The following is a 20498-nucleotide window of genomic DNA, read 5'->3' as shown; positions in this document are numbered from 1 at the left end:
TGGTTTTGATTCAAGTCAGCCCACCACACGCATTTTAAAGACCTATTTCCTTTTTCTATACTCAAACATTACACTTCCATTTAAGCATTGGAGTCAATGAGAGCTGCACTTAGCCTTAGGTGATACATGACGCCTTTAACGGCCAGCCGGTTACCCTGACAACAAGTTACCATGACGATGCCAAGTGAACACAATGGAATGAAGGAAAGGGGGAGGGGTCTCCCCCCAAAAAGTGGGGGGAGCCAATAGCTGCACTGGCTGTCAAGGAGCATCCCCCCCTGAATGAGACTGTGAGGTAGATTCTGCTGGTCCAGACTTCAGGATGGGTGGGTGGGGAAGGGGGTGGGGAAGGGGGTGGGGAAGGGGGTGGGAAAACAGGGGAAAGAGCAAGAGGAGAGGATGATTAAGGTGGGGGGGGGGAGGTTTGAGGTTTAACCCTTTGTGGTGTGCTGCCAGTCAAAGGCCAGGCCTCCCCGCAGCACTTCAGGGCTTCCTCCGGCGGTGCTGAGAGGAGGACGGCCCGCGGTGTGGCGGCTCGTCCCCGGCCGAGGAGCTCCCTTCCTGGGGAGAGGAGCTGCTGCGGCCCCCTTCCTCGTGGGACCCCCCCTGGGACTCTGGGGAGGTCTGCGGGTCCTGCGAGCTGGACGAGGTCTTGTGGGGGCACTGGGCCACCATGTGGGTGATGCTCTGGCAGTAGTGGCATTTCTTTGGCTGGGGAGGCAGGCCGCACTCCTTGGCGTGGTGATCAAGACCTCCACAGTTGTAACATCTGCAGGAATGACATGTTAGCATATAATTAGATCATGAAACTCCACATACATCATTCGACTTGATAAGTACATATTATATTGTATTATTTTATATTACATAGACCATTATCTTGCATAATGCAGAATACTATGCTGTCTCAAAGAAATGCAATCGTTGGCATCCTTTTCCATGCTAATCCACTAGGTGGCAGTACAACATAAGTAGAAACCAGGAGCTGAAGCTAGAGACTGGTGATGAAGCACATAAGAAGAGGGTGAGATGCATGTCTCTATAGATTGCTCCTACACATCATCCAAAGCCGCTTGGACAGACGGAGGAGACCCTCATCTCCTCAGGAGTGACACATCACTGTGGTGTGGGATGTATACAGCAGGCACTCAGGCCTGCATGAATAAAACAAAAGAAAAGATATCCGCACACTGTTTCTAAAGCCCCCAGTTTAATGGTGGGTGATACACAACGTTTCGACCACTCAGGTCTTCGTCAGGTGTTTTTTTACACCGTGAGTGGTCGAAACGTGTATCACCCACCATTATACTGGGAGCTTTAGACACAGTGTGCGGATATCTTTTCTTTTGTTTTACTCAGTATTTCTAGTATCCAGCACCCGTAGAATCGGTATAGATGTGTGATGTGCGTACACCTCCACACTTTAATCAGGCCTGCATGACCATGACTTCCACCCGTAACACAAAGGCCATGGTCAGCTTGTGTGCAATACACTGATCAGAAACTTTGGCAGAGTGGGTGCACATCCCACCTATCTTTGGGCCAGGTGCAGGACAGTATATATCCCACCTATCTTTGGGCCAGGTGCAGGACAAAGTATATATCCCACCTATCTTTGGGCCAGGTGCAGGACAAAGTATATATCCCACCTATCTTTGGGCCATGTGCAGGACAAAGTAAAACAGGAGAGAATGTCCACATGCCGAAGTAGCTCTCAAATGTTTAATAACAGCGATGTTTCGACCTGATAGGGTCTTCTTCAAGCAAAAGTACACTGATCAGCCACAACATTACAACCACTGACCAGTGAAGTGATCAGCCAACCCTGTTACAATGGCACCAGTCAAGGAGTGGGATATATTAAACTGCATGTGAACAGTCATTTCATCACGCTTAAGTGTTGGAAGCATGACTAATCAGCAGGGATCGAATATCAACGGATTGAATAGGGCCAGATTGTAATGGCTACAGGACTGGGGTAGTCTAGTTATCTACCAACTGTATGAGACTTATACAGTATGACAACCGTCTCAGAAAATATTATTTTATGGGCGCTCAAGGCTCATTGATATGGCCAGTAGCTACAGACCAGTCAGAGTGCCCAGAGTACCTACCACATGTCCATCAACACCCCAGAACGCCATCCCAACCACCACCACCACCAGTCAGAGTGCCCATGGCAAGCACCTGTCCGCCACCGCCACCACCATGTGGTTGGCCAGTTGCTTGTGCACCATTTCTCTGGGAGTGCCATGGCAGAAGGGTGCATTATGGGAAGATGACCTGCTAGTGGATGCAGTGGGATGCTATGGTTATTATGGGATGTAGCGATACACCGTGAATCGGCTAAAAATTGATACAAGTGTGATACAAGATTACAACCAGTTGAGATAAAAAAAAATCGGGCATTATCTGCTTTTGATTTCACTTGTTCGACGTCAGACATCAGTAAACATTCAGTTGTTGGTTGGTTGTTCGTAGTGATAAAACACAGACAACAATAGTAAAATTGGGAGTCAGATAGATTGGTCAAAAGATTATTCTAATTTAAACCAACCTCATCAGGGCGCTGGATAATAGGCATGGGACTGGGACACTTAGCTGTCAATGAGTTCAGACTCAGTTTCTCAGTTTATATAAATGAAGGAATATTTTCCAGTCATAATTTGTCTGCAGGTTATTCTGATAAAAAAAAATCATGAGAAAATCGTATAGTGAAGGTAAAATTGTGAATCATACCGAATTGTGAGTTGAGCGTATTGTTACATCCCTAATGGATATGGTGATCGTATTTAGCAGACATTTACAGAATATGAACATTACAATAGTTAAAATGCTCCAGGTAATGTCCTACTGGGTAGCCTTGAACATTACAATAGTTAAAATGCTCCAGGTAATGTCCTACTGGGTAGCCTTAAACACATTACAATAGTTAAAATGTTCCAGGTAATGTCCTACTGGGCAGCCTTGAACATTACAATAGTTAAAATCCTCCAGGTAATGTCCTACTGGGTAGCCTTGGGTTTTGGCAATCACATGATCACTTTGATCATTGCAATGGTAATGGACTTTCATGGCAATGGTATTTCCTGATGCCAGTGGCCTCTTGATTCAGAATACTGTGCCCTGCCACAGTGAAGATATCTGGACAGGGAAAGGCTGGCATGGTCACTTTTAAGCTTCTGCCACTGGATTGAAATGTTCCCTCAATTATGTAAGATGCTTTCAAGCTGTCAACAGCCTTCTGGTGACAATATCTTCATTTCATTAATTAGCTTTGCGCCAGGCTTATGCAGAGACCTTGTGGGTAACCAAGGAGCTGGCCGTTGCCATGGTGACCTGTGGGCCTGGAAGCAACAGACTGGTGGGATGACATTAGGTTGTTCCTAAATATAGAGGGTCTAGTTTCTCCCTGACACGTGGGACACACACAATCATGTATCATTGTGTATGTGTGTGAGTTTGTGTGTTTAACATTGTACATTTAAATTGGATTGTACATCATCCAATCTCCTTCACAGCAGCATTAGCTTCTCGGTGCTACATGCAGTAGCTGCAAGCTAACAGGCAAGCAAGAAGATGACATAATATGACATACACATAGGCTTCAAATGATGCACGCACACACACACACACACACACCTGAGAGTCTGTAAATTCTTGGCATATTTTGTGGGAGAAAGTGTGTGGATACAATTGTGTGGATACCCCTCAGATCCCAAAACATTCCTCTTGATTCAGAATGAGGACCAAGGACACCGGGACACCAACACACACTAACACACAAACACATACTCTCACACATCTGCACTATAAGGACCAGCCTCAAGCTCTTCTCCAAACATTGGAAAAAGATTGTTACTGCCACTAGTGTTATGACCAGTAAAGTGACTGAACGTTAGGTGGCACTGGTGAGCAACGCAGCAGTGATGTCGGCTGATTTGCAGAAGTAAATGGAAGTGTTCTGACCTGGGAACAGCTTACATGAGTCCAAACTGCTGAACTCTATTCACAAGCCTGACTCTAGATCATCACATACACAGATTGTGAGTCATTCAAGATCACACTCGCATATTATGAAATTTTCACTTCTTCAGTGCCTTTACACATAAGTATCTGGGATTAGCCTGGTCCTACCAGACTCTTGTACATTTAATAATGTACAGAGAGTCTGGCCACTTTCCATTGCCAAGCGTTAACTTCCTTGAAGGCGAGTACTCTGTTGAAGTGTAAAACTATTGGATCTGCCCAGAGCCACTCTGGATCTGCCATAACCAATCGCTAACGTTTGGTCGTGACGTATGTCATGCTCATACTAGCGCACAACCTCAACGTCATCGTTCTCAGCCACTCCCTCTGTTCGCTGATTGGACCTGTAGATTTTTGCAGGAGAAAACCCACGAATATACCGCAGACCCAGACAACGTACTGAAGGGAAATGAAAATTGAGCGGAAGTACGTAGGAGGGCGGAGCCAGGCTAATCTGGGATGGCTAACAATGCAGAAATGATGAAATGTTTGTTTGTGAGCTGCATGCATCTGGAAACGTGATTTAGTGAGATGAGATGAGAATGAGCCATTCAGAACTTTTCTCTACATTACGGAAACTTTTTGAATAAGTAATATGTTGAGTTTTATCTATCTGGACCAAGTCACCACTCACAACTGAAGAACAAAACTTTTATCCTGTAAGCTTGGGATTTGTTACCTAAATGTCAAAATAAATCAATCGTGTCATTTACTTTACTTACTCTACTGTTTCTTAAGAACCATGCAGACAAACTGGATGCTTTGAACAGGGCACTTCACACAGAATTGAACTTGATGCTTTTTCCTTTTGGTATAACATATGACACAGGAATCCTATTTTTATGCATGTTAATTACGAACTCTGGACTCTGACTTGGCACTCACTGTATTGTATTTTGTGTTTTAATCTGATGTCACTGCTACTCTTACTGTATTTGAATGTACAATATGTGATTGATAATTTATTATTTGTATGTTCTGATTTTTAATTGGACCCCAGGAAGACTAGTCTGCCACTTCTGCATCAACTAATGGAGATCCGCAACTAAACAATAAACAAACAAACAGATCTTTTATTAAGACCTCAAGAAACTATTACAAAGGTGGTCAAATATGTGACCTTTTTTTCCGACCTTTTTCCGATGGCACACCTCAAATGAGTTAACCCAGATGAGGGACGATGGGAGATGAAAGACCAGACCAACCCCTACCACTCAGAACCCTTTCAGCCCGTCCTGCTGCCCGGACCATAGACTCTTTTTCAGTGTCTTGACACCACTCCCTCCCATCAGTGCTGGGTATGCTGGCTCTATCCCAGTTCAAAGACATGACTACACGGTACATTTTCCACTTAACCTCACATTTCTGTTCCCTTTCTGTAACTCATCTGTCATTCATAGTGTACAAGTAACACTCAACCCAAATATTTTTTATGAACACATGATCGACCACCATTAATTGCAAGAGTTTTTAAATGTTGTTTGGAAGAAAAGGGAGGAAAGATGTGGTAAAAATGGGCTCACATCACCAGATCTGAGCTGTTCATTTGGGGTTGCAGATTTCAGTTGTGGCTCAAACAGCTTCATGTGCTAAATCCAACACTTTCTAGTCTGTGGCAGTGTAGCATTGTCTGAATCTAAATGTCAAATAATATTAATTTCCATTTTTAAACAAGGATGTTACAGATGTCACTGTAAGGTCCTGGCTGCAGGCTGCTTAGCCTCTAGTTACCGTTTGAGATCAAGATAGGTATGAAGAGAAATGCCAAGGGATGCATTGAGGTTGTTTAATGCACACTCCCATAATGCACTCCACCAACTACCACAACAACAGAAGCTAATGGAAGAGTGAAAGAGAGGGGTAAACACACACATTCCAAATACCCATTTCATGCCTCTTTCAAGGCCATCTTCCCCCTTTTCTACCAGATAGTGTTTGTGCATCACATGAAGCCCACATTGCTGCATCCACAAATGTCTATAGACAATTTCACAGGCTATAGGCACAGGCCCTTTCACAGGCTTTCTGTTGATACGCATAGATGTAAGACTGATGTGACATCACTGTACTATACATGAATAATCTGATGTATAGCACATATCGGTATACACACAGTATGCACAAATCCAGAGCATTGCTCACATACCGTCCTAACGCATTACCTCCCAGTGATTGCATACTGTAGGTTTAAAGGTGTTCTAAGCGATGCCACGCGTTTTTTAGGCTAAAACATTTTGTCTGTCTGTCCTGAATACACTGTAAAAAAACGTGATCTCTGTGGACAGCCCAGGCTTCAAAAACGGCAACAAAAACAACCTGGACAAACCTAGCCCATAAAAACATAACAAACCAACAAAACCAGTTCCAGCAAATTACAGACGAGATGCGCATTTAGGAGAGTTTTAATTGCACGGGAGCAGCACGGGAGGGGGAGGAAGTAGCGAGCTAGCTCTCTGTTTTGTTTGAAAGTCAACAGAAGTGATGTTACCCAGCATCGCTTAGAGCACCTTTAATAAAAGATCAAAAGCCTGGACTGTGTAGACAGATGCAGGGTTGTAACCTTTTCACCTTCGAGCAAAGACCAATGTCCATTTCCCACACTCTCTTTGCATACGCGCCTACGTAAGTACTCAAGGCCAGGCCGAGAACTACAGTCGTCTACGAGGGTCTACTCTCTCTTTGCATACGCACATGTACGTAAGTACACAAGGCCAGGCCGAGAACTACAGTCGTCTATGAGGGTCTACTCTCATCTTGATGGAGAACAGGTTCCAGGCCGAGAACTACAGTTGTCAATGAGATTCTACTCTCGTCTTGTTGGAGAGCAGGTTTCAGGGCAAGAACTATAGTTGTCTATAAGTGTCTAGCCTACTCTCGTCTTGATGGAGAATAGGTCCCCTTTACATTCAACTTTCAATATTCTGCTTGATCCAGCAGATGTAATGTTATTCAGTTCAGTATCTATACGTGTTCATATTGCATTTTACATTCTATAATTATTATTTTATGTTTGAGCTGTAAAATTGTATCCATAATTCATAATTGATCATGAAATAAAGAAATACTTGCAATCCTGAAGGCTGATATTGACTCATGCAGCAATACATCCTTTTTCAAATTTAAAAGACTGCAATGTGTTTAAAAATTTCAAACTACAGGTAGGGTGTGCCACTCTTAATGCATGAGAGGAGACACATTCCCACTTCTGCAAAACCGATCAATTTAGCATCTTTGTTTCCTTGCGAGCCCTTCAGGTTGAACAAATCTTCATTATTAAAACATTCAAGTGGAAGTTTGTGACTTGGATGTTAATTCACGGGAGTTGGGATTTTCCCCCGTGATAAATAGCTAATGTGCAATCTAGGTTACATCCTGTCTGAATGTGGATTGTATTCTCACTACCATGTTAGGTTGGAGACACAAATGTACTTTTGGACATTTAAAAACTACAACTTCATACTCTGCATGGGACTCTTTTCCTCTTCTCGCATTATCCAATGATCAATGATCAAAAGTTGTTCTATTGTTCTGTGATACAACTTGTGCTACTCTATTGAGGGTTATGGTTATAGTTTGATACATATCCCATATCTGAATCAAATGTATCCACTTCAAGCAGCAACAAAGCCTTTCACTGTGGCTAAATGGGACCATCGACAAAGACAAAACTCCACTTCCATTGGATGTGGTCCTCAGTTTCAATCGAACAGCTTCTGCACATAGAATGTTCTAGAATGTCACCTCTTTGTGGACGGATCAATCATTCTAAGGTCACAAATACGATGACATGTATTAACAGCAAGAATGGAAGAAACAGGCCTGGGATGAAAGAACACATTTCAATGACAGTGTAAATGTATTCCTGAAGAACTACATCTTTCAATTCTCTTTCTCTATCCCACCTCTCAGGCCCGTTCAACCCTAGAATATGAGCTGAGCTTCATTTTAAATAAATGGAGCTTTTAAATATAGCACAAATGCAGCGGGTGCAAAAAGCCTCCACTCTGTGCCGCAATCAGCTGGCCGCATAACCATGGCAACAGCCATGTGCTAGCGTGAAGTGATTGCCTCAATCAATGCCGCCGTGGAAACGCTCTCCCGCTCCAAACAGAGGGCACATTATCGCGTGGCGACATGATTCCAGCGTGCACTGATGTGGACGACATCCTGTCAGTCAGAGCAGCCTCTTAATATGCACAAGTACGCACATATCATCATCCAGATCAAGCATTCACACACACACATGCACATAGACACACATCATCCAGATCAAACATTCACCAATGGACAGATATACACACAGAGACATATACATATCACCATCCAGATCAAACATTCACACACACACACACACACACACACACACACACCACTGTTCTGACGCCCACCCACCCTCACACACACTCACACACCATCCAGCTTCAGCCCTGATTCAAACACACAACTCGACGATACACAAACATAGACACGTCACACACAAACACACACACCGCGAACAACACTTGTCATCTTCATGATGACTTCATTACAAGGTGTATAATTTGACATTAAAGACAGTAATGATGTGTTAATCTAAAAAAGAACACATTTTTAAATAGCCTTTTGTTCCAGCTGCTGAGTGCTGAAGGGTGTCAAACTTCCATTTCACACATCAAACACCCTGAAGATAAAAACCCCCATTTGCAAAATTAGTGAGAAAATATACAAGTGGTCACAAAAGAATTCAATTCGTTCCTTTGTGGAAGCTGAAGCATGTAAACGGAGCCTATCAGCATTTCATTAACAAAGCAGCTATATAGCAAATTTATTCACCTTCATTCACCCCCAAAAGTACTCAGGCCCTCTTAGTACACTGTTATTTCTGTTATTTTGTCAACATATTTTTTGGAATAACTCCCACCCACATTTACAACAACTGTTTAAACCCAACATACAAACCTTTTAGATAGATAGATAGTTTATTCATCCAAAAGGATTTTTTTTGCATCCAGAATCTTCAGAGCTGTGTGTTTGTTTCATTCTAAGTAAACTACTGCCGCTGCAACACCACGATCTCCCCTTGGGAATGAATAGTCATCTATCTAGCTAAGCAGATTTGGCAAGTTTAAAACATGATTAAATACTATACAGCGGCAGTCCCAACAACAATAACTTAGTCATAACTATCATTACCATGGTAACAGTCAAATGCTACACCATCACAAACTCTCAACCCATTTTAAAACGAATAATAATAAAAAATGTAACACAATGTAACACCTCACATAGTTGTGGGGGAAAAAAGATAGATAGATAGATACTTTATTGATCACCAGGGGAAATTCAAGAATTAAAAAATGATTTTGTTCAGTATCGCGATATTTTCTGCATGCAATTATATCGATACACTAGCGCAAAGTATCACAATATGTAAATATATAATTGAATTATCTATTTTACTTTTATTTGCATCGGGTTTACTCAGGGTTTACTTTAATAACATTAAATTGGTTAATTACGCCCACAAGGTGGCGCTTGTTGTGGCGTGTTGTGGCGTTGTGGCGTTGTTGTGCATTCAATGGCAATATCAAATGAAAATGCCTTCACAATCACAACCTGTTACACACAACGCTTTGTCTTCTTTCACATTGAAAGTGTGGGTGTATTTTGGTTTTCAACAAAAAACTAATAGTGGCCCCAGCTGTGGCGCAACTGGCTGGGGCACCTGCACCGTACACCGGCGACCCAGGTTCGATTCCCGCCCTGTGGTCCTTTCCAGATCCCACCCCTGCTCTCTCTCCCATTTGCTTCCTGTCACTCTCCACTGTCCTGTCATTAAAGACATAAAAATCCCCCCCAAAAAAAAAAAAAATAAAAAAAACTAATAGTAAGGACCTTGACATGCACCATGCCATGACAACGTTTCGGTTAAAGTGTAGAAAATAATGTTCACATACTTAAACGTCCTTAGTTTTTGTTCACATACTTAATTTTCCTTAATTTTTGTAATGCCTTGGAATAAAATGGTAGACATGAATCGCAATATATCGCAGAATATATTGTTGTATCACACTATGTTAAGAATCGTAATATTGTATCGTGGCACAAATATCGCAATAGTATCAAATAGTCACATTTTTGCTAATTCGCTTCCCTATCTCCTAATGTATTTTAAAGTCACACAAAACATTTCAACTAACACAACAAAGACACCCTTAAAATCCATTTGCCACAACCAAAATCTCCCTCTACATTCACCCACACGCAACCCGCACACACTATCCACCACCACCACTCACCGGTCTCCCTTTGGTTTGCGTTTGAGGGGAGGGGCCTTGCCTTTTGGCCGCCTCTCGCTGCCAGCGCAGGGCCCGCCCCCAGGTCCAGTGACCCGTAGCGCCTCCAGACCCTTGCTGGACCTCTGGAAGGTGAACTCCACCGGCTCCCCCTCACGCAGGCTGCGGAAACCCTCCATGACCAGCTTGCTCTGGAGACACACACACACACACACACACACACGTGTTGGCATCAGGGGTTAAAAAATAATAATTTAAAATAATTTAAATATAAAAATCATACTTTTCTAAGGCTGAGACATAAATAATAAATTGTTTGTAAATGTATACAATGGAGGTCTTCTGAAAGTAAGTAAGAAAGAAAGAAAGGAAAGAAAGAAAGAAAACAAATAATTTAATGTATACAGTAATAACTGTGTTTTCTGTTTCAATTAGCTCACTGTAATTGATAGGCCTATGTTTTACATACAAATGATGATAATCATGTAATAAGCTCTTTTGATATTGGTGTAGTGGATACAATGTAACATAATTTCATATACGTCAAACAACACATATATCAAAGGTTCACACAAGACACAGGACTTCAAAGAATAAATCGTTTTGAAAAATCTGAATAGCTGTTTCACAAACAAAAGCTAATAAAACCAAACAATAAATTAACATTTAATTATGACCAATCAGTCAGAAACCAGGCGTTAACTTTGATTAGCATTAAGAAAACACATCAGATTGCTTATCAAAAGTTAAAGAAATGTTTCCGATCATATTATTAGAATTGCTATTATTATTATTATTATTATTATTATTATTAGAAAAAGAAGAAGAGGAGGTAGTGGAGGCTATGGACATTGTTAATATGCTGATGCAGGTCGCATGTATACCTTGCTAATTCTGGTGTTTCTGATATTAACTAAACAATCTAGTTTCTAATGGTCATAAGGAGGACATCTATCGCTTTGGACAAAGGTGTCTGCCAAATCCCATGACCATCTATCTCCATAGGTACATAAGGATCATATCTAGCTCCATAGGTACCAGTACATAAAGATCATATCTATCTACATAGGTACATAAGGAGGATATCTATCTATAAGTATATAAGGAGGATATCTATCTCCATAGGTACATAAGGATCATATCAGGTACATAAGGAGGATATATATCTATAGGTACATAAGGATGATATGTATCTCCATAAGAAGGATATCTAAGTTACAATGAGTGCATTGGGACCCCAGTAGTACACTCAAAGCCCAGCCAATAGGGGCTGCAGTGCCAGACAGTACAGCTATTTACAGTATATCTGATCCAGTATATCTGATACCAAATGGATCAAGATAGAGCCGAGGATGTGCAGGAGACAGAGACAATAACCATCACCAGCTTGAAAAATGTTGACTATCGGTGACTGCAGTTGGAAATTACTGGTTGATTCAATGTTTTTCATAATCGTTCAAATTTTCAAGGTTTCAGGGGGCACTTTTTACTTATATCTGCCTTGCTAATGACATGCTTCAGCAATTCATTCACACATCAGTCCCAGCCCAGGGACCTCTCTTTGTCACACCCAATACATGTCACTTCCTGTCAGCCCCAGCATCAAATCAGAATCATCTGCAGTTTAAACATCATTGATTTTCAGTTGAACAAAGCAAACACACTACAGGCTCAAGGAAGACTATGATTTATGATATTTTTGCAAAAACACCAGACGACTTCACTATGCCCATTAGATACATTTTAAAAAGTGGCATTTAAGATTGACCACCAGTAAAAAACAATTTACTATTCAACAGTTAGCTCTTAGACACACATGTTCAAATACAGGAAGCTATGAGCAGTGAGAGGCATATGAAATTGGAATTGGAAAAACTATTTTCTCAGAAGAATGCATTCAGAGAGCGAAAGAAAGAGCAAGTAAAAAGGAGAAAAAGAAGAAAACATGGAACGAGAGACAAGAGATAGAGGGGGAGGAAAAGAGAACAAAACTAAAGAAAAAAGAAAGAGCTAGAGGAAGTGGTTTACAGGAGTCACAGGGAGGAGAGTGGGTCGTTGTCTTCCATTCTTTAGATCTCAAGAACAGACGCAACAATGGAAGCACACATTGTGAGCTCAGATGAGGCACAAAGATAAAAAAAATTAACGAAAAAGAAAACACACAAGCAATGAAGTCGAAGACAAAAAAAGAACAACTAACAGTAGCTTTCACCCGAATAAACGTCAGCATTACCCTTCAGAAAAAAAAAAACTACAAAGATGAACTTAAGATGTTTGAATTAATATTTTTAGTCAAGCCTCTCTGATGTATAATTCCTCTAAATTTCACAATTATGGAAAAAATTAGAACAATTCAAACACCATAATTCTGTGTTTTCTGTGATTATGTGAATGACAAGGGCATAGGGACATAATGAAAGGCATAATGACATAAGAAAGATGAAATTACAAGATTATAAACGTAATCACATGAAATGTGCCAGAAAATATAGATGAACAACACAATGTCGCATCACCAAGACCTTTTCCATTCTACACAAATGGGAGATCAATATTTAATTTCTGAAGAAATAATATTTCATTGATTCATTCACACATCTATTTGTTAAAATAGATGAAATTGTATTCATATTTAGAATGCACAAAAAACATTACATTGTGCAACAAGTGATGTTTTAGTCTCTTGAGAGTTGCCCAACAACACACTCAGATCAATTAAAAACACAGAAAGCTGCAGAGGCTAATCCACCAATTCACCACCAATTATCACTTTCACAAGCCATCATGTATTTCTATCGATTCTTTTTCTTATCAAAATTATAGCTAATTTCCAGACCTAAATAACTTAATATCATCAACACTGATACCTTCACATCTATAATTCCTTTTTCATCTCCAATTTAAATGAGCTAATTTCGTTTCTATGAAAACAATTTTTATATTTACTTTTCTTTGATTGTTTGTTTGTTTGTGGGGGAATCTGAGCTAATTATTGAAAAAAAAGAAAAGCATAACAAACTAACAAAGCTCTACAATCTGTTGAACAATTCATTTATATGTACAATATTTTCAAAACAAATTATTTCCTTTCAAAAACAATAATGTGCTGCTCAATTAAATAAATTAGGAGGTCTTTGAACTATACTCAGAAGTTCAAATCAAACATGTTGACACTCTTCTCAAGCTTTTTAAGTCACATGCTGCAAAACCTGAACTAGATCTACACAGGGCTAAACTTACACAAGCTACACTAAGAGTTACGCAACATAACTTCAAACAACCCGAGTGCATACCCTGCAGCATAAGCCTTTTCAGCTTTCTGTCCAAACAAACTTGTGACACATCTTTTGAAATAATTCCAGTTTGGGGTGAAATTTAAAAACTAAACACCAAAACCCTTAACATCTCCCTCGTGTTTACACTGAGTAACTTGTGGAGATGTTGCCCATTCACTTCCCTGCCCACTGTGACTGGGGGCTTGGCAACAGCCATGTTGGATGTTTTGGTTTGGGATGGGCAGGGGGTGGGGAAGGACAGAACCTTTCCTCTCTGCCAATCACAGGGCAGCACAGTGACTGAGGAAGTGAACCATGAAAGTAAACCACAGGAGGACTCGACAAGAGCTCTGTTCACAAAATCTGCATAATGCTTCAATGCTTTAAAATGTATTTTCTTTCATTCAATCGAAATTCAACCTAATGTGGTTCATAAGAGGTGATTTTGACAAAGTTTAAAGACAAAGTTATGGCTGTTACATCAACCTATCGACAGACCATTTTAGACATACCTGTGATGATGACGATCATAATCAACTACATGAGGTTTCTTATTGTCTTCTCACCAGAGAGGCAAATGTTGCGAATGTCTCAGAATTTTTTTCATTTTTCATTTCAGAAACTTTTCTTTAATTTAACTGACACTTTCTACTTCTATATAAAATATAAAACACAAATTGTGAGCAATATAATACCTTAACATATACCTTCAATGTTGATTACAATATAATTATAACACTATTTTATTCAAATATATTTTGTACCAAACCATATAGCACATTTTGTACAGCACATATATATTAACAGATATCCATTACAGTGATAATGACATTTTAAGATTTAATACAACAGTAAATTCATACTGCAGTGTTTCCCATACATTGACTTATTTGTGGCAGCCCACCACAATATCAACACTGACCACCACACAATGATTTTCCATGTTGTACTATTTAAATTGGATGGAATTCATTAATTGTAGAGCTATGTGCACCTTTGCACAGCCCCTCCTTCTCTCTTGTCTTTCAACAAACCTACATGTATGTTTAAAGAAAACATTAACAATCCTGCAATTGTTCGCATAAAAGTCGACTGGATAAATTGTGCTTAAATCTGCATCATAACCACACTGCGCTAACTTGTTAAAAACTGTTGCATTTAAGTTAACTCTGCAAACCTACCACCACAAATAGAATTTTGTGGGAAACACTGCACTGGCTGAGCAAAGTTCCCAATAGACACTTCCACACAATCACACATGTCCTAGAACTCTTTCTCTCATATAGAGCTGGCGGATACAAAAGGGGAAATGGTTACACAGCAGCACAAAACAAAACGTTTTCTGTTTCTAGAACCTTCTAACTTTCCAGACATTTGGGACCAATTAGATGACTATGGAACAATTGAGCCATAATTGGATACACAGTACACACACGTTTCAGAGTATTATAAAGCTCGTAGGAACACATATAGTGATTAATAGATTTTGCTGTATGATTATGAATCCAGTGATCCAAACCAAATGAAACCAATGCTGGCTGATCCGGTTTGTCTCTGCTGAGAGTTGCTTCAGTAAAAGGTACAATTCTCAGCAGTCAGACTGAGAATATGTTTCAGGAGGGATCTGAAATTTCCCATGGATCTGAATAGATCTGAATGTTTCCCATGGATCTGAATAGATCTGAACATTTCCATGGATCTGAATAGATCTTGGGTTCCTGCTCCTAATCACTGATCTAGGAGCAGGCTTAAGAGGGCCTCTTACTAGTCCACAGGAAGTTCCTGAGCAGACGCGTCATCGCTCCGTGACAGCAGCCGCTTGCCTTTACCAGGTCAAAGGTCAGAGGGGCTCGTCTCCCTGGCCCCTCCTCCAGGCCCCTCCCCCATCTTTCTTTCTCTCTCTCTCCCTCGCTCTCTCTCTCTCTCTCCTCGTGCGGTTGTACTGTGTGCGCGGAGCTGAAACTCCTTTGCCACGCTGCAGCCGAGAGACAGATTGAGAGAGAGAGCGGAGAGAGAGAGAGCAGAGAGAGAGAGAGAGTGGAGAGAGGGAGAGACAGATTGAGAGAGAGAGCGGAGAGAGAGAGAGCAGAGAGAGAGAGAGAGTGGAGAGAGGGAGAGAGAGAGCAGAGAGAGAGAAAGAGAGAGAGAGTGGAGAGAGGGAGAGAGAGAGAGAGCAGAAAGAGAGAGAAAGAGAGAGAGAGTGGAGAGAGGGAGAGAGAGAGAGAGCAGAAAGAGAGAGAGAGTGGAGAGAGGGAGAGAGAGAGCAGAGAGAGAGAAAGAGAGAGAGAGTGGAGAGAGGGAGAGAGAGAGAGAGCAGAAAGAGAGAGAGAGAGTGGAGAGAGAGCAGAGAGAAAGAGAGAGAGAGGGAGAGAGAGGGAGAGAGATTCCCCCCACTCGCTTCAAATTAAAACCAGCACTCCAGGTCTCCATGATGGAACGAACAAGAAGAAAGAGAACAACCCATCACAGCGCCCATCAAAAGAATGAGGGCTTCTTAAGAAGGCAAGGGATACAGGTTTAAGGAGTAATATGGGCTGGCTGCTTGTGAAAATATGTGTGAGTGAGAGAGAGATAGAAAGAGAGAAAGACAGAGCGAGAGAGAGCATGTGCATGTGTGTGGCATTGAGAGAGAGATTGAGAGAGAGACAGAGAGAGAGAGGAGTGAGAGAGAGAGAAAGCGTATGCTTTTGCTTTTGTGTGTGTGTGTGTGTGCATGTGTGTGAATCAGAAGCTGGAGTGGCAGGCGCATGTTGTCCCTGTGACCCAACGGATGTCCCGCCTGAGGTTACGGCAGGTCAGAGAGACGGAGAGATACAGAGAGTAAATAACACGGACACACACACACACACACACACACACACACACACACACCTCACCCTGCCTGCTTGCCAGGGGGGGAGGGAGTCTACATGGAGGGGCTATCAGGACATCGGAATAACTAGAATAATGCAGGTATCAGAGATGGAGGACAGAAAGAAAGAAGGATAAGAAAGAAAGAAAGAAGGAAGGAAAGAAAGAAAGAAAAAAAGAAAGAAAGAAAGGAGTAAGGATGGAGGGAAAGAAACAAAAAGATGAAGAGTGACACAAATATCCAAATAAATGGCATGAAGTGGGAGGGAACCACAGAAGGAGATGAAGTGAATGGTGAGGAGCAGACAAAGATGGAGGAAAAGAACAAGGGAGAGAATGTAATAGAGGAGGAGAGAAGGAGGGAATGGAGGGAGAGAGAAAAAGGAGGAAGAGAGGAAAGGGAGGGAGAGAGAGAGAGACATAGAGGGAATGACAAAGCCAGCAGGGGGAAGGAGAATTTGAGACAGAGAGAGAGAGAGACAGAGCATTCTCTACTGATCAACACTGAGGAACAAAACCTTCATTTGATGTGAGGTCTTGCCAGGTCAACCACACAACCCTGGGGTCAGAAGTGGAATACCCACACACACACACATAAACTTCCCTCTCATACATATTAGGCTTGTCTCCATGTAGACTAAAAAATGTAACAACTGGATCTGTGTGTGTGTGTGTGTGTGTGTGTGTGCATGTCCATGTCTATGAATATGTGAATGAGTATGTGTGTGTGAGTCACTGGTGCATGAGGCTTGACTCATTCGAAGAGTGGCAACCTCCCATTCTCAAACTCTTCACTAGCCATGGCTGGTAACAGGGAACCGCAATTCACTAGACGAGAGGACATAGACCCTACATCACCCACCCACACACACACTCATGCTCTATCTCTTTACTAGCTTCAGGGATACATGTGTCTGCCAAAGCTTTTAAGCTTAAAGATAAAAGAGGATGAGCATGTGAGAAAGAATTGAAATTGGACAGCAAATGAGAGAGAGAGAGAGAGGATGGTAGTAACGAGAAAGACAAAAAGAAAGAAGAGAGAGAGGGAAAGAAAGAGGAGAGAGAGGGAGGAAAAAAGGATCCACCAGCAGTAGTGGCGTCGCCGTGACACCCAAGCCCCCCTCCACAACACATTTTCATTATGCAAAGTGACCTCTCACCTCGCTGCCCCCATCAAACGCTTAAGAAGCTTCACACTTCCTCCAACACACACACACACACACACACAACGTTCTCCTATTAGTTCTCAAATCAATAACACATTTTCTGTTCTTTAATGTCTGCATGAGAACAAATCAGTGCCAAACGCCATGCTGTAGTACCGTCTCAGGCTCAGCTGCCCTTCTGAGCCGCTCCATCACGCCACCCCCTCCTCACACGCTTCCTGGCTTCCAGGACAACTTCCTGTCCCCGTGCCTCCAAATCAACAGCACACACACACGGCCTGTCATTACCTGACAGCCACTGCATTTGATCTGCCAGGACATACTACATCATGCTAAACCTCTACAATTACAAGTCACACACTCACACTCACACTCACACTCACACTCACACTCACACTCACACACACACACGCCTGCTGTAAAATAAAAACAAAAAAATAATTTAAGAATAGAAAAATAAGATGGATTCATATTTGGATTTAAAAATGTGTTAATTTATTATAATGCATTAAATAAGCCTTTTATGGAGTATTACTAGTGGATTTTAACAAGTGGATTTACCTCACATTTTTAATGGATTATTTTAACGGGGAATGGTCCTTTTTAATATTCATATGAATCATTCATCTTTAACTACTAAGACAAAACCCTACATACTTAATTTGTATAAATTCTTCACTAAACAAATTGAAAATAATTGTTTACTAGACAGTCCCCAATAAAATGCAAAATATAAATGCTGTATAAAATATATGAAAATATAAACTAATGAGTAAATAAGTACCACAGTACCACAGATTATAGATACTTCTATATGCTTGCATTATTTAACGATTTAAACTGTACCTGTTTTCTAAATGTTTCTTAAAAATATGTGTTAAAAAACAGTTAACTACACAAACCACAGTAATATGTTTTGATCATGGAAAGAGTAAATTATGTAAATGCTTATGTCAGACAGAAACCAAAAGGTGTATTTAAATCAAAACAAATTGATAAGAGAAACAGGAACAGCATAGTTTTACTCTTAAATAAAATATAAAAAACAAACATTAAGTTTAAGCTCATTTATGCGCATAACGCAGAGGGATTGTTTAACTAATGCACAGCTCTTTCTAATGTTTACGAGTAGTGATTATTTTAAACCACTTTCTCACAACCACACACACTTATGCCATTCTGAGTGAGGCCATCAAATCTTACAGCCTTCTCAGAACAGAAATAAAAAAGCACAGACCCTTCCCAAGTCTAATGACAAACACACACACACACACACACACACACACTCACCTCTGTGAGAACCTGCCTCCAACCAATGAGACGCTGTGAAAGACAAGGTCCCTCCCCCTCCACGCAGTAAAGTCATCCGATGCCTCCAGCTCATTTTCAGGCACCTTCACAAATAGCTCCTTCACCTCCCAATTACACACTATCTTCACCTTATATGGGCTTCTCTTTTTTTCGGCAGGAAGTCACATGGCTGACCATGGACTTTCTTGTTTTGCTCTCTCTCTCTCTCTCTCTCTCTCTCTCCCTCTCTCTCCCTCTCTCACACACATACTATGGGTATGCAATATATATCTTCTATGATAAAGTTACGATAATGCTAACATTGCCAACATGAGCCCGTAGTGACATTCACTTTCTAGAGTCTGCTTGGAGTCTGCATTCATAATGTGAAAGATTCATAATACTTATATTGTGTATACTTATACTTAATGTTTTAAAATAGCGATCAATAATGACCAAATGTATCACTTACTAATTAGAAAATAAAAACCTCATAAGCATGAATGTTATCTTAAATATTGTTCGCTCATCCATTATAAGGCTTTGTTGTTAACGTTGTTTATTCTTAGCATTCATGGTCACCAATCTCATAGGCCATATCTCATATGTCATAAGCACCATCTCCCATAAAAAAAAAATATAGTAAATAATAAATAATAAAGAAATACAAAGAATACGAATAGGGGAAAAAGGCCATGTTACATTAACTTTTCTAGGTGCGCTCATAACTTTTGGTCACATGTATGCACATAAAATTCAGAAGGCAGGTGTTAACCCTTGGTAAATACTTGCACTGGTTTTAAAGTGTTTTTAATTTTACTTGAGTAAAAGCCTTTTTATTTTACTTGAGTGCTTCAGTTTGAAAAAATAAATTGAGACCTCTGGTTGTGTTCCTAAATATGCTGTTTCTACAAATATCATTGATTAAAACTGATTAATATGATACTTTATTTGTTAAGGATTCAATTCCACCTAATAATCAACAAAATCCCTGAAAATATTATCTTGTTTTTGTCTATATCACACACCCCTCTCACACACTCACACACTCTCTTTCACACACACACACACACATACACTCACACTCACACTCACACACACTCACACTCACACTCACACACACACACACACACACACACACACACACACACCCCCAGACTCACACACACTCACACTTACCTATACTTACCTGCACTCACACACACACACACACACACTTACCCACACCCCTCTCACACACTCACACACACTCTCTTTCACACACACACACATACAATCACACTCACACACACTCTCTCTCACACACACATACACACACCCAGACTCACACACACTCTCTCTCACACACACTCACACATACACACACCCAGACTCACACACACTCACCTATATTTACCTGCACTCACACACACACACACACACACACACACACACAAACTTACCCACACTCACACACTCACACTCTGGTGAGGCAGGCAGGGAGAGGCAAGAGAGGAGGAGTCCTGATGTGGCTGAGACAAAGCCAGATACTGGGCTATCTGTAGGCAGCGAGGGGAGGAGCCCACATGCCAAACGGTGAAACAGCCCAGAGGTTAATCTCACTAGGGGCCCAC

General features: G+C 41.1%; 1 protein-coding gene across 1 annotated transcript in view; it reads right to left on the bottom strand.

Moving 5' to 3' along the window:
• Positions 1 to 358: 358 nt before the first annotated feature.
• The window catches only part of lin28b (lin-28 homolog B (C. elegans)), a 24995-nt gene continuing 4855 nt past the window's right edge, over positions 359 to 20498 (bottom strand). The window contains exons 3-4 of the mRNA XM_042094844.1: positions 10308 to 10495; positions 359 to 769 (exon numbers count right to left, since the gene is read on the bottom strand). Of these exons, the coding sequence (XP_041950778.1) occupies positions 484 to 769; positions 10308 to 10495 (474 nt within the window). The 3' untranslated portion in view covers positions 359 to 483. The remainder of the gene's footprint in view (positions 770 to 10307; positions 10496 to 20498) is intronic.

The sequence above is a fragment of the Alosa sapidissima genome, chromosome 6 (genome assembly GCF_018492685.1).
Source record: "Alosa sapidissima isolate fAloSap1 chromosome 6, fAloSap1.pri, whole genome shotgun sequence".
Lineage (NCBI taxonomy): Eukaryota > Metazoa > Chordata > Actinopteri > Clupeiformes > Clupeidae > Alosa > Alosa sapidissima.
Note: the sequence above shows the minus strand (reverse complement) of the source record. Positions and strands in the feature narration are given on the sequence as shown.